This window comes from Bufo gargarizans, chromosome 4 (assembly GCF_014858855.1).
Source record: "Bufo gargarizans isolate SCDJY-AF-19 chromosome 4, ASM1485885v1, whole genome shotgun sequence".
Lineage (NCBI taxonomy): Eukaryota > Metazoa > Chordata > Amphibia > Anura > Bufonidae > Bufo > Bufo gargarizans.
In genome coordinates, this window is record NC_058083.1 from 461,519,911 (window position 1) to 461,535,974 (window position 16,064).

The 16,064-nt window shown below is 41.7% G+C and overlaps 1 protein-coding gene across 3 annotated transcripts in view; it reads left to right on the forward strand.

Annotated features, from left to right (window-relative positions):
• Positions 1–16,064, forward strand: part of PLCB4 (phospholipase C beta 4) — a 349,218-nt gene that overhangs the window by 226,307 nt on the left and 106,847 nt on the right. For 2 of the 3 annotated variants that reach the window (XM_044288724.1, XM_044288725.1), the window contains exons 13-18: positions 7,565–7,673; positions 8,165–8,375; positions 10,737–10,830; positions 13,977–14,056; positions 15,723–15,807; positions 15,942–16,001. In XM_044288724.1, the coding sequence (XP_044144659.1) occupies positions 7,565–7,673; positions 8,165–8,375; positions 10,737–10,830; positions 13,977–14,056; positions 15,723–15,807; positions 15,942–16,001 (639 nt within the window). The remainder of the gene's footprint in view (positions 1–7,564; positions 7,674–8,164; positions 8,376–10,736; positions 10,831–13,976; positions 14,057–15,722; positions 15,808–15,941; positions 16,002–16,064) is intronic. The other variant, XM_044288726.1, reaches the window with a different exon arrangement.

Sequence of the window (16,064 nt, forward strand, 5' to 3'; positions counted from 1 at the left end):
TTAGTTGTGTTGTAGTACCCTGGCACGACCACTACACAATCGATGCAGCCTTGTGCTTTGGATCTGTCTACCGTAATGTTTCTGGCACTGGAAACAGCTGATCTTGGGAAGGCCAGGTTTTGGAAACCCACCAATCTGATACTGATGACCTATCCTGAGGTATTGGAAACCCCCCTTTAAATAGAGCTTTTCAGGAGGATCAGGTTTTAGGCTGAAGCTACACTGCAATCTTGACCAAAGATCACTGTATAGGAGTGTAGCCATTGAACTGAATGGGGTTGCAGAGCAAATTGCTATATTGCTCCTGAATCACAAAAAATCCAGCAGTGTTTGTGATTTTTGTTTCACGGACGTGTGCTGTACCTGTCCTCCATGGACAGCACACGTCCCTATTAATTTCAATGTGTGTATTCACACATCAGTGTTTTGGCACGGTCTGTGGATCATTTTTTATTTTTTTTTAGCACAGATGCATGCTCTATTTTGTCCTTGTTCACGGATCCATCACGCCCATTATAGTCTATGGGTCAATGAAAACCACGGATGCAATCCGTGTTGCATCCGTGTTTCACGGATCATTAGGAAGAGATGCTTTAAAATTATTTTTCAGCTGTTCAGTGTCAGTGAAACACGGATGCAACACGGACAGCAAAAAACGGACACATGGATTCTTCACGGACAGCTTCACAGATGCATCACCGACCACCTGCTCACGGATTTGAGCACGGACACGGACGTGTGAATGAGGCTTAAGGCATCTTAGAAGCCTTCAAATAGAAGACATTCCTCCAAACTGGCTCTCAGTAGGACACAGCACACTGAACCACACATAGGAGGGAATGTATCATATGGGGGATTTTTAAGTCAATTTTTCTTAAGACTACAGTACATTGCCATGATTTGCACCAAATCTATGAACGGTTTGATTAATTTGGTACATCTTTAAGGATAATTCTGTCTATAGGTGTTCCTCCAGCTTTTACGCCACCCCCCTACCGAAGTAAAGTTATGACTTTTTGAAAAGTTGCCGTTGATAAATCTGGCTTACACTTGATTAACATAGCTAAGAACAACCATTTTCCATCCTCTTTTCAATGGTGAAAAGAGCTGCATAAAATCATAAAAATTCATAAATTTTTGTACAGAAATGGCATGCAATAAAATGTTGAACTTTTTTTTTTACACCAGAATAATGTAAAACATGTATATTCATTCATTTGAATGAGCGTCATGTAATACTACTTTTCCCCAGTAGTGGTCACTGCAGGACTGCCGCTGATTCCCATGAGTCTCATTATGGTGCAGCTCCGATTACATTTTTTTATGTGTGGGCAGCCCCTACTTATCTGCTTTATGCAGATTGGGAAATGTAACAGAAGATTAAACCCTGTCAATGAAATCCCGTTGGCACAGTGAAATTGCCATAAAATGCCCTGTGATATGTCGACCACAAAAACCTTGTACTTGGGTGATTGCGGCTAAGATATAATGCTGATACGGATACCTTCAATAATAGGTTCCTTTGATCGAAATTAATACAGATGGTAGTTAAGTACATTATCAACCACCATGACAGAATATACACAAGCACCAGGGCAACAAGCAGTAGGACTTAGGTCATTAAACACATAAGTGCTTTCAGTTGATTTGCTGTTCTGGGGGAGACGGCACGTTGCTTACATGTTGCTTCGGTCTGTGTTGCTTGCAGGACCTGTAAAAATACCCCACCGTAATGTGCTCCTTCAAGATGTGATTGATTAGTACTGATGTTACATGACTTTTACAGTCAGTGGGAAACTAAAAGAGATCACGTCACAAAATTCTGTATTGTAGAAAAGATTTTGTCAAAGTAAGACGCTCGTGTGCAGTGTTTATATGGTTTTTGGAGTCGTTATAGTCACTTTTCAATCCCTTCATTCAACTTTAGTGGATTGGTTGTTAAAAGTAAAGGGAACTTAAACGGGTCGTCTCACTTCAGCAAGTGGCATTTACCATGTAGAGAAAGTTAATACAAAGCACTTACTAATGTATTGTAATTGTCCATATTGCTTCCTTTACTGGCTGGGTTCATTTTTCCATCACATTATACACTGCTTGTTACCATGGGTATGACCACCCTGCAATCCATCAGCGGTGGTCGTGCTTGCAAAACGGATCCGTCATGAACGCTATTGAAAGTCTATGGGGGACGGATCCGTTTTTTTTATTGTGGCAGATTGTGCCAAAGAAAACTGATCCGTCCCCATTGACCTGCATTAGGGGTAATGCTGGATCCGTCTTGCTCCGCATCCCCAGGGCGGAAAACAAAATACAACACGTTGCGGTTTGCTCTCCAGTCTGGTAATGCAACTAAGCGGAACGGAATGCATTTTGGAGCATTCCGTTCTGTTCAGTTCAGTTTTGTCCCCATTGACGATGAATGAAGACAAAACTAAAGCGTTTTTTTCCCCGGTATTAAGCCCCTATGACGGAACTCAATACTGGAAAACTTTAACGCTAGTGTGAAAGTACCCTTACCAGAGCAGGGGCTTAGCTATTAGCTAAGTCCATGTCCCCAAGGTCCCCTTCCACCATGCTGCCATATAAGCAGGCTCCAGTATAATAGCACATGGTAGGAGGACCTGTTATAAACTTTGACTTGGGACCTAAATGGCAGTATGCATGGTGATATCATAGCATGTTGTGCCAAGTATCCCCATCTCAGAGAGAGGGGCAAAATCAAAATGGGGTTCTTGTTGGAGCAGATTCTTAGGCCTCATTCAGACAGCCATAGTGGTTTGCAAATTGCGCATCTACAAAACACGGATACCAGCTGTGTGCATTCCGCAATTTGCGGACTGCACATGGCCGCAACCATAATAGAAAATGCCTATTCTTGTCCAGGATTGCGGACAAGAATAGGAAATGCTATATCCTTTCTGTGGAACGGAGCCACGGTGGGCTTTCCACATCTTTTGCGCCCCTATTGAAATGAATGGGTCCGCACCCGTTCTGCATATTTGCGGAACGGGTGCGGACCTGTTCATACAGCCGTCTGAATGGGCCCTTAGTAACACTTTAAAGGGGCTCTCCAGCATTTTAACAAATGTTGCCATCCAGGCTTCCCTCCCCAGATCCGGCAGGGATGGGGTAGGGGGTACCAACATTTAGGAAAAAGCTTGAAAACCTCTTAAAGCATTTCCCCTATACCCCTTTCATCTTGGAGGTGACTAGCTTGAGAAAAGATTTGGCGTCATATGTGTAATGCTATTGAGTTTCTTTTGTGTATTTTTACATGTGATTTTTCTGTCTTTACACAGTTTTGTGGTCTTTTTCCTTCACACATTTCCTCTGTTAATCGTGTTTGTTTAAAACAAAACTGCAGCATTTCAGGATCTTCATGTATCTCAGCTTGTCTTCTTAATTCACCATAAAATAGAGACAAGAAATCATTTTTTTTTAAAAAGCGTAGGCCCAGGCAATCCCCACAATAAGGACACATTGCCAAGACGTCTTGGATCACGACTATGGGATTCCATCCAAAACCCAATTCATTTAGAAAATCTTAAGATTCCTGACCACGGATCAGATTTTACAATTCCCAGTTAGGTAATGAATAAAAGGCTTTTCCTTTTTTAGCTGTTGCTCTTTTGAACCGTCTCACTTTACCGTGTGTGAGCCTGGCAATTAGACTGGCACCGCGCACAATGCAGTTATTTGTAAGGAAGTAGAGTGGCGGTATGTGTTTATTAGGCTGCGATCAATTTATGACTATAAAATCTTCCTTTGTTTCATTGTATGACAAAGTCAGAAATTCATACGTAGGTAAAGTCCTGTTAATGTGTTTTCCATTATGTTTCAGGAACATTTTGCCATTTCATGCACCTTAAAGGGCATCTGTCAGCAGATTTGTACCTATGAGGCTTCTTTCACACGAACGTGTGCACCCCGTTGCCGTATTGCGGACCACATTTGCGGATCCGCAATACACCGGTGCCGTTACATGGGCACTTGAATGGGTCTGCAAATCCGGAATGGTGCGGAAAGGAACCCTACGGAAGCACCAAGGAGCGCTTCCATAGGGTTTCGTCCCCTACTTCCGTTCTGCAAAAAGATAGAACATGTCCTATCTATTCGCTGAACGGCCAGATCGCGGACCCGATAAAGCGAATGGGTCCGCGATCCGCTGCGGCTGCCCCACGGACGGTGTTCGTGCATTTTGTGGGCCGCAGCATGACCACGGGGCACACACGTTCGTGTGCAAGAGGCCTGAAACTGGTTGACCTGTTACATGTGCACTTGGCAGCTGAGGGCATCTGTGTTGGTCCCATGTTCATATGTGCCCGCACTGCTGAGAAGATTGATGTTTAAATATATGCAAATGAGCCTGCCATTACACCTAGAGGATCTGCAACTGCCCCGCCATCCCTATTTAATTGATAGGGCCAGGCGGTGAAAACTTCATCACACCTGGCCCTGTCAAGTAAAGTGCAGAGGAGACTGCAGTTGCAGAGACTAGGAGTAACAGCAACGCCCCCTGTTGCTCCTAGAGGCTCATTTGCATATATTAAAACATCATTATTCTCAGCAATGCAGGCACATATGAACATGGGACTAACACAGATGTCTTAAGCTGCCAAGCGCACATGTAACAGGTCAGCCAGTGTCATAGGTACAAAACTGCTGACAGATGCCCTTTAAAGAAATGCAGATAGCATTAGCGGAGTCATAAAGGAATAGGGACAGCTTAAGGGGCCCCTAGATAGCAGTCATGGATTTAGCATACTGTATGTTAGTAATGATAGTGTTATATTTGTGTATTGATCTTTGATGTAAAATCACATGGATATCTGACCTCCCAAAAACCCACAGCAACAGAGTATCAGATGTTTAGGTGACATCAGACATATTCTTGGGTTCATGAATAGCATCCCATTGGTTCAGTAAAGCTTAAAGGGAATGTGTCATCAGAATATTACTATTTGTTTAAAGCAAGTTTTTGTGGTAAACACATATTTTTTTAAATTTGGGTGAGTTATTTTTTTCCATGTCACTCTCTATATTTAAAGGGATTATCCTGTAATTAATACCGATAACCTGTCCTCACTTGTTAGAAGAGGTCGATACTCCATGAGCACCACGGCCTCTTCCCAGTCCATGTGACATCACTGTACATCAGTCTAGTTGCAGCTCAGCCCCATAGAAGTAAAAGGGGCTGAGCTGTAAAACCAAGCACAGCCCTATACAATGTACGGCATCTTGCTTGGAGAGCTGCTGGGAGCTCCCTGAAACAGTTGATCGGCAGGGGTGCCAGGACTTGGACCCCCCATTGATGTGATAATGATGACCTATTCTGAGGCTTAATCATCATTATCCATTCCTGGATAACCCCTTTCAAAAATATATGTAATCTTACAATTTTGACACTGGCTACTAACTCTAATAATAGGTTATGATTTCCTGTTCTGTCCAGGTAACTGTTCAGTAGCCATTGTGATTATCACCACAGGCAGGATTACAATGACAAGTAACACCTCTATATAGATAAGACAGGATCTGCCATTCACAATAGGTGATATCACAGCTTATCAACTCCCTCCTGACTTCTACACAGGTCACATGGCATGCCTGGAAAACTCTTCCATAGAAGTCAGTGGGGTCAGCTCCTGTCCATTGTATCTATGTAGCTGCTCTGATAGGACAGGCCAAGTGGCCAGTAGGAAAACTGCAGGATTTTTTTTTTTTTTAATAGTGACATTATTATTTCTTCTGCTCCAACAGATGACATTCGAGGAAAGAAGGATTGGGGATGTTGAATTTCAGTCCCCATACCTTTTGAACTTAAGGGGGATAAGCAAAAATGTGTGGCAGTGGCATTCTCCCCTCTCCCCTTTAAGAATAGATGCATGTTTGGCCAAGCATACATGTGTATTGGGAAGTCAGGAACAGTATCTGTCTTAGCTGACAGCTATTGATGGTGTATGAACACCCATGGGTGTAGGGGGGGCAGCATTTTTGCTCGCCGGGCATATTCTTATTTCGTAAACTGCGAGTTGTTTATATCCACCATGTCAACAGACCTCAGAACAGCCCTTTTTTTTCAGACCCCATCAGACCTCAGATCAGCCCTTTTCTTTTAGTCCCCCATCAGCCCTTTTCTTTCAGACCCCCATCACACCCCAGATCAGCCCGATTCTTTCAGACCCCCTTCAGACCTCAGATCAGCCCATTTCTTTTAGACCCCATTAGACCCCCATCAGCCCTGTTCTTTCAGACCCCATCAGACCTATTCTTTCAGACCCCCATCAGACCAAAAAAAAAAAAACTTCTTACCTCTCCTACGCCGCGGCTCCGCTCCGGGTCCAGCGATCTCTTTAAAATTCGTGCTCCCCTGTCTTCTCTGCCCCGCGCTGCACTGTCACCTGACTGCGTGCATCATCAGGTCATAGTGTGCGCACTACGTCCTGATGCAGAATGGGGTCAGGACAGTGGAGCGCGGGCCCCAGCAAGAAGGAGAGGAGTATCGGGAGGGGAGTATCGGAAGCGCTTACAGCGCTTATTTCCTGCTCCCGGCACCTAATGCATACTAGTGAGTGCTTCCATAATGGAATCACTCACTAGTATTCGCTTTATAAGACGCATGGCCATTTCCCCCCTACTTTTGGGGGGGGGGGGAGTGCGTCCTATAAAGCGGAAAATACTGTACTTTACCTTTATCATTTAAACTGTTATACAGAGAAATTTGACTTACCATTAAAGGGGTTCTCCGGGAATTAATAAAATAAAATTACTGAAAATTCTTAAATACTACTCCATTTTGAATGTAATCCCAAATACCTTTCATTAGATATAATGGTTCATTTTGCCTAGGGAGCAATCATTAGGAGAAATAAAATGGCCGCCATCCTATTAGTGCACACAAAACCTGTCCTAATCACACAGGAGGACAAGTTACTTCACATCACTGAGGTAAAGAGCTGCCTCATCCTTCTCTCTGCTCTGTTTGTCATGGATAATGATCCTAAATACAGATGATAAGATCTTCAGCTGAATCTCTGTGGGAATGGACTTCAGGAGGAAACATGAAGTACACAGAGGATGGACAGGACAGACTGTGGTAATGGAGACTGCATACAAGTGCTGCTGCTCATTATCCACATCCCCACCCTCCTCTCTGTACTTCATGTCTCCTCATGAACTGTATTCCTACAGAGATTCAGCTGAAGATCTTATCAGCTGTATTCAGGATCATAATCCCTGATAAGCAGAGCAGAGAGGAGGATGAGACAGCGTTTTAGCTCAGTGATTGTGAAGTAACTTGTCCTGCTGTGTGATTAGGACAGGTTTTGTGTGCACTAATGGGACGGCGGCCATTTTATTTCCCTGGCGCCCCCTAGACAAAATGATCCATTATAACTAATAAAAGGTATTTGGGATTATATTCAAAATAAAGTAAAATTTAAGTATTTCAGTTAATTTATGAACTCCCAGAGAACACCTTTAACTTACCATACTCAGTAAGTATGTTCAGCACTGTGAAGAGCACCCATTAATGCAGACTTTTGTGTAATTCTTTCATATGTAGCATCAAAGAGATCCTCGGCTCAATGAAATCCTGTTCCCGTTTTTTGAAACAAAGCGGGCCATGCAGATCATAGAGACATACGAACCTGATGAAGAATTGAAGAGAAGAGGTAGGGCTGTCTGCACTCAGGACATTATCTAAGGTGTAATTATTGTAACGTAGACCTTTCACACCGGCTGTGGGGACACTTGATAGAACAGTTTATAATCCGTATGTGTTTCCGGATAACCTCTCCAGACTCATATAACTAAAGCTTCATTTCTACTGAAAACATCTCATCTGTAAGAACGGACACCCAAATGTAATCTAGTCTCGCCAAATAGACCTGTAACAAACCGCTTATTGAAAATTTGACTTAGTAGTGACACTACGACCCAGAAAATGAAGCCCGGATTTTAAATCATTGTTGCTTGCTATGCGGTTTTAATCTAAATTACTATGACCTTTTCCTCTCCTTCTTGTCTCATGCGAAATTAGGCAGCCTGTAGCCGGACAGAAATAATCTCGCTGAATGATGTGTCACCATGCCTAGTATGCTAGAACAAAAATTCCCGTCAAATAAAGACTAAGGCAGCTTCTTAATTTCATTTTTTTTTCCAGGTCTCATATCAAGTGATGGATTTTGCAGATATTTGATGTCTGACGAGAACGCCCCCGTCTTTTTAGACCGCTTGGAGCTGTACCAGGAGATGGAGCACCCACTTGCGCACTACTTCATAAGCTCCTCTCATAATACATACCTTACCGGAAGACAGTTTGGAGGCCGATCGTCAGTAGAGATGTATAGACAGGTTCTTTTAGCTGGGTGCAGGTTGGTCATTTTTTACTTTCATTTTATTTGACTTTTTTTAGAGTGCCAATTTTTGTATAAATTCACTTTAATTAGAGTGTCAGTATACAAAAAAATATATACATTATGGTTTGGCTGAGTCTGTTGGAGCTTTCATTAGGAGCCCCTGATGGGAAAAATAGCACAGCATAAAACACTACTGTATTTTTTCCAGTAAAGCAATGGACACCATGATGGAACCTGATGGCCTCCATTCTAAGTCAACTTTTGTGTGTGCTGCTCCTCTCATGGATTCATTACAGCTTTGCAGCTTCCATTATAAATGAAAGCTACAACGCAAATGTGAACAGTGCCTTAATTTTATGCAGTCATGGTGTCCACCATTAAAAATTTTCATCTTGTGCTTTTCATGGTAATATGTACATTTTAGATACATATCAAAAAAGTACAGTTAACATTCTGAACTGTGGAGCAAAGACCATACAAACCAATAAACGTATCAACCACCATTTACTCTTTGGGCAGTTTTTTTTTTTTTTTTACCTTCTTTGCAGATCCAGTTCATTCAAGCCCATTGCAGCAGTGCGTCATGCCAGGAATTATATGATAGATACTCATTAGAACCTTTAGTGGATTTATGTTCCTTAGTTTGCTTGAATAACGGGATCATTTTTACAAACTCGGTCCTCTGACAGTCGGGATCCATGGTCATCTTATAAAACAGGCAATCAAAGTACTATAATAGATAACATGATTCTGCCCAGGCTGGTTATCTTCACAGGTCTACTGTTCAGGAATCTACCTATAACCTCACCATACATATTAGATTTAGCTGAACCTAACAAGCTACTGTTTTCTACCGTTGGGTTAAAGAAGGGTCAGTCATGTTGGATCTCAACATACCCATTCAACCAAAATGAATGTTAGACAGTTGAAATTCAACAACGAACAATCGTTTTAGCCGTCCAATGACAGACCATTATCGTTTGAAAGGAAGTCAGTCATGTTCAATATTTTTGTTTGATAGTCAGATGAAAGATCTTTTGTTCAAAAAAAGATAATTTGTGAATGAAAGATGTTTCTTTGAAAGAACGTTCCCAGAAAGATCTTTCCTCCATCGGCCGGTTTCATTGAACATGTATGAGCAGTTTGATCAACTGTGATGGCCGATATGAACTAAGTGTGTAACACAATCTGGTCTCACTGTGTATGGCCGTGTCTGTGAAGCAAACATTCACCAGATGTTTGTTCAACTGCTGTTCAACCATCAACCAACTTCTCTCTAATGTGTATGGCCAGCTAGTCAACTACTGATTCTAAGTTACGGATCATCTTTATCATCATCCCCATTGTATTGAAAGATTGTAGTCATCTAGCCACTTATTATTAAAGGGAATGTGTCACCAAAAAAAAACAGATAGCAAGCAACACATACTCCTTTTTCTAACCTGTTTGTAGATTTTCTTATTCTAAGTTCTGAACATGATTATGAGTGTGGCCATCTTGCCTGAGGAGTTCTTAACAGCATTTAGATATGCTTTACAGCAGCCACTATGGGCCATAGACACAGTAGACAGCAGCTGTCTCATTGACTTCAATGGGAGAGTTTCCTAGGTAGGCCTGCGACCTGTGCAGAGGTTAGGAGGGAATAGATAAGCTGTGATATCACCTATTGTGAATGGTGGATCCTGTGTTTTACACATATATATATATATATATATATATATATATATATATCTGTCATTCTAATCCTGCCTGTAATGATAAGCAGATAACTGCAGTAAAGTGATCCGTGCAAACCAAGAAGTGGTACCTATTAGTAGGCTTAGTGGCCAGTGCAGGATTTTATGTTTTATCTTTATGTGTTATATTTTGTTATATTGCTATTGACATGCAAAATTAAAAGTAACATAACCCATAAAAACTTAAAAAATATGTTTAAGGCTAGTTTCACACTAGCGGCAGGGGAGTCCGGCACGCTGTTCCGGCGGGAAAACAACCTGTCGGATCCGTCCTGCCGCTAGTTCACGTGTGCCCCCGGACTGCTGCTCCGTCCCCATTGACATGCAGTACGTTTAGTCCAGCGGCCTCTCGCCGTGCTGCCGCCACAACTCCGCCCCCATTATAGTCAATGGGGACGGAGCGGCAGTCCGGGGGCACACGTGAACTAGCGGCAGGACGGATCCGACAGGTTGTTTTCCCGCCGGAACAGCCTCCCCTGCTGCTAATGTGAAAGTAGCCTTACATAAAAACATGAAAACATGACCAATAGTTAATTTCCTGAAGACATATTCCCTTCAGCGTGGAGGAAGCAATCATTTGTAATGCAGTGAACATTTATATGGTAGTTGTACTTAAACCTGCTTGTATTTTTCTATGAAGGTGTGTTGAGCTGGACTGCTGGGATGGAAAAGGCGAAGATCAGGAGCCTATCATCACGCATGGGAAGGCTATGTGTACAGATATCCTCTTTAAGGTATCATTAGTGTGGCATATGGATCCATTCCCCAATAATACCAAATACATTTTCAAGTCATTCACTTCTATATGAGTAATACTTTAGGAGTTAAAATCTACTTTATAAAACCGCTCTTTCTTTATCCAATCACTAACGTGCACTGAAATGTTCTAGCAGTGATGGCTTATCTTAGGCAGCAGTCTGAAACCTGTGGTTTTCAAGCTAACGTAGTACTGCAACCCCCAGCATGTCCTCACTTGCCCACAACTTGCACACAAACACTTAAATTGTGAAATTAGGAGCTCCAACTCCACAATGAGAAAAACAGATCAGTCAACAGCAGTTTGGTGATGGTTTTAAAGGACTATTTTATTTCATACACTTTCCTTGTGAGAAGTGTAGAAACAGTAGTGAAGATATGTTTAAAAAGATGCCGGATTGTTCACTAACTTTATATTAAAGTTTCCAGTCTGGCACAAGTGCCAATAAACCATGAGGTTTTTTTTCTCCCCGTGTGGCTAACACCTGATAGTTATATTTAACAGCCTAGATTAAAGCTGCGCCAAGTGAACCGAATTTTCATTGAGCTTGGGCGAGTGCAAACATGTTACAGTAATAGCTAGGTATAAAAAATCTAGGAAAAGAGGAGGGAATTGGTGTGAAGTTGTCATACTAGCTTTACCCTTCTTCACTTTGATCCTTGATAACGGTGCACAGCAGCTGGAAATAGAATTACTGAATTGTCCTCCCTTAACTTGTCTGTAAACCCGACATCTCCTGAGGTGTATGGTGCGAGGTGTTACATAAGGACGAAAACGGAAGTATATATCAGATGGATGCCAGCAGTGGCGTACATAGAGAAGTAAGGGCCCCATAGCAAGCATCAAACCAGCTGCCCACACAGGACGGAAGGATTTCTGCCTAAACCCCTTTCAGTGACCCTTGGGCCATTTTTCCACTGCCTCATTTGCTAAAAGTTGTTTCTTTAGAGGGTAGAGTCCTGACCAAGTTTTCACTCCCAGTAGAAGAGGAGATGATCCCAACTGGGCCCCCTCTTGCCTTAAGCCCCATAGCAGTCGCATGGTCTGCCGCTATGGTAGTTACGCCCCTGGATCCCAGCCTTCAGCCATCTGTCACCCATAGGATCCCATGTTAAAAAAAAAAAAAAAACACACCTGTTTAGCGTATACCTTCACTGGATGGCACCAGATTGTATTGAATTGGTATAATGATAAATTGTATAACTTAAAGAGGACCTGTCACCTCCCCTGACTTGTCTGTTTTAGTAACTAATTTTATTCCCCACATAATAATAATTCTAGAGCATCTGTGTCGGTCCATTCAATTGTTATTCCTGTTATGAATGAATTGCTAGCAGTTTGCAGTGAAGGTCCCGCTAAGTGTTACCACTTGTGGGGGGGGGGGGGGGGGGTCCCTGCACAATGTGACACTTGCAGCACTATTTGGACAGTGTCATACTCTGCAGAGACACAACCCCAACTGGTAACACCCAGCTGGACCTTCATTGCAAACTGCTAGTAATTCATTTGTAACTTCTAGTAGGAATAATAAAGGAATGGCACATCATAGCATCATAAGAATGGGTGCTAAAAAAATGTCAGAGCTCAGGATTGGTTACAGGTCCTCTAATGTAATTCAAGAAAGGTTAGGGTGGACACATCTGTATAATGTCACTATGTGAGGACACTTTTCAGGATACTACTGAGACATATTTGCCTCCACAACCTCATGATATTTCAATATGTTATCTGTACTTTTCCATTGGACTGACGGTCGCCCTACAGCTTCCCCCTACATTGTATTCAATGTTAAGTGGTTCCATAAAAAAGTGCAACTTGTCCCGCTAAACACAAGCCCTTATATGACTATGCGAACAGAAAAATTAAAAAAAAGTTATGGCTCCGGGAAATCAGGGAGTAAAAAATGAAAATGCAAAAATGGAAAATCGCAGAGTCCTAAAGGGGTTGAAATAAACAGATCTGCACCAAAGACTGCGATAAAAAAAAACATGTAAGGGTACTTTCACACTAGCGTTTTTCTTTTCCGGTTTTGAGTTCCATCCTAGGGGCTCTGTACCGGAAAAGAACTGATCAGTTTTACCTTAATGCATTCTGAATGGAGAGCAATCCGTTCAGTATGCATCAGGATGTATCAGTTCAGTCCCTCTTACGTTTTTTGGCCGGAGCAAATGCCGCAGCATGCTGTATTTTCCTCTCTGGCCAAAAACGGAATGCCAGATCCGGCATTAATTTCCATTGAAATGTATTAATGCCAGATCCGGTACTAAGTGTTCTGGAAAACCGGATCCGGTTTCCAGATCTGTGTATGCGCAGACCTTTAAAAATGTGAAAAAAATAAATACCAAATCCGTTTTTCCGGATGACAACCGGAAAGACGGATCCGGTATTGCAATGCATTTGTCAGATGGATCCGCATCCAGGTCCATCTCACAAATGCATCCGTTTGTGTCCGGATTGCTGGATCCAGCAGGCAGTTCCGTCACCGGAATCCTCTGCCGCAAGTGTGAAAGTACCCTTAAAAATGCACAAAAACCATGATAAATAGTACAGCTTTATGTGTGTGTTTTTTTCTCATGTTTTTTATGCAGTTTTCATGGGCATTTTCTCCACATATATCTGCCCCGTGTGCAGCTAGCCTCGATGTTAGCATATACATCAGTATGTGACTGATTAGTAAAAGCCGCCTTGGGTGTTTTTCTATAGATATTGGCACTGCCGGTGTAATTTTTATTTTATTACATGTCGTATCATTTTATTGTGTCGTTGGATTTGTTCTCTGGTTATGTAACAGAAGCTGCCCGGTAGAGTTCTCAGCACAATTAGACCGGGTTCTCATCACTGTTTAGTTTTCCGTTCTTCTGATCCGTCTGAACAAGAAAAATGGATCCTGTGTTTTTAAGTATCTGTTATACTCAGTTTTAGCCATTTCTGTCTGTGATCCGTTATTTTAGATGGAAAAAAAAATACTTTGTGTAGGACTTTTTTTTCTGTCTAAAATAACTGATCTCAGACAGATCAGAAGAACGGAAAACTAAATGGTGACGTGATCCCGGTCTAACCTGCTACAATAATTTTGCCATTCAAGACTAATTTAAAATCTTCATTCTGTGGTCATTTTTAAAGGATGTAATCCAAGCCATCAAGGAGACTGCGTTTGTCACGTCGGAATATCCCGTAATCCTTTCATTTGAGAATCACTGCAGGTACTCTTCCGTTGTGTGGCCTTTAAGTCTCTTCTGTGTTCTGCTCCGTAATTCAAAAATGTACTTTATGTGAATTAAAGGGAAGCACTGCCGATGTATTGGGTACAAGTGTTACCCATAGAAATCTGATCAAGGAATCTGATTAGATGTTTTGTGCACCATACCTATACCAACCTGCTGACCATAGACAGGTGATGGGCGGCAGGATATTGAGGACATACTCTAACTGCTTTACAAAGTATCTTTATATAGAACATCAATGCATAAGAAGGATGCCCAGAATGAAAAAACATGCAAAAAGAAAATATCCTCTCCTAATGGAAAAAATGGCTGAATCCTTAGATTTGAAATGGATTCTTTACAGTAAGAGCACTGTAACTGTAGAAGAGTCTGCTTTAGGTCTCTTTCACATGCTGTTCAAGAGATTCACTCCTCAGTATATGTTGTTTAACTGGTTAGGAGCACCCACGTTATATATTTACAGTGAGTGGACCAGGTCCCTAAAGCTCGTGCTATAGTATATTTACTACACAGACTTTGGCAGTTGCCTGAACTCTCAAGTCCCCCACTGCCGAAGACTGCCAGGGAGCCTGTAGAGACAATAGAGGATAGGTCATCAGTAAAAAAAAATCTTGGAGGACCCCTTTAAGGGACAGGGTATAAACATGAAAAAAATTTAATAAATAAAGTAAGACAATAAATGAAATGAAAAAGAAAATTGCAAAAAAATAAATAAAATATGTCCTTCCCTAATCAGTGTACTGCTAGTCAAGACCTGCTTACCCTAACTTGGGCATTTAATGTATTAAAATTTATGGTAGATAATGACAAATTCAAATTTAAAAAATCTGTTAGGTAAAAAAAAAAGTAAATTTTTACTATCAATCTATTAGCATAGCAATAAAAAAAGGAAAATGATGTATTTAAAGATTATATGCAAAGAAACCTGCATTATTCACAATTAAAATACCGCAGGACCAACAAATAAAAAAGTTATGGATGATTTGAGTATGTTTTTTTATTATTTTACTGACATTTCAGGGAAAATAGATTTTGTTACCACGAAACACTAGGAAATTCAGCATTGCGGCAAGTCGAATTTTCCCTGAAATTCGGAACGAAGTCCACTTCAGATACTTCCATTCGCTCAACACTCACGCTGGGTTCAGACATGAGCGTTCGTGATGGAGTGCTCTGTATGCGCGATTGTACCGGCGTTTGCAATCGCGCATACAGAGACAAGCGAACGCCCGTTGTCACGCGTTCCCGAAAGTCTATGTACGGGAACGCGCGACAAGACACCCCAAAGAAGCTCATGTACTTCTTGGAGCGTCGGTGTTTTACAGCACGATCGTACGCGCTGTAAAACGCCCAGGTGAGAACCATTCCCATAGGGAAGCATTGGTTTCTCCTTGTTGAGCGTTTTACAGCGCGTAGGAACGCGCTGTAAAACGCTCAGGTATGAACCCAGCCTCATGCTCTAGGTAGAAAGATGCTTCCCCCAATCCGACAAATGGCTTTAGTGTAATAAGAGTCACAAGAAGAATCTGTGTTTCACATGTCCTTATCATTCATTATACGGCTGTTTAGACTATTGATTATCCTTTGTGTGCCCTGTGTAATATTTCAGTAATGGCTGGGATTCATGTTAAAACTTATATTTTAGTAAATATCAACAGTACAAGATGTCCAAATACTGTGAAGAAATATTTGGGGATCTCCTGCTGAAGCAGCCCCTGGAAACCCATCCGGTAGGTAATCTACTGTTTCATTTTTTAACATGTTTGTCAGGATGAAAAGTTGCATTTTTTTTTCTTGTACTGTCGTTCACTTCGTTGTAGAACTTGCGTTGTACGAAGCTGAGAAATATCGTTCATTCCCACAGGAATATGTCACTGCATTCAACAAGCAAGGCAAAGGAAAGCATGCTCAGCTCACTCATGAAGTAAAAACCTTGAGCTTTACTGCCACCTACTGACACAGAAATAAAACATAGGAATGAAACAGC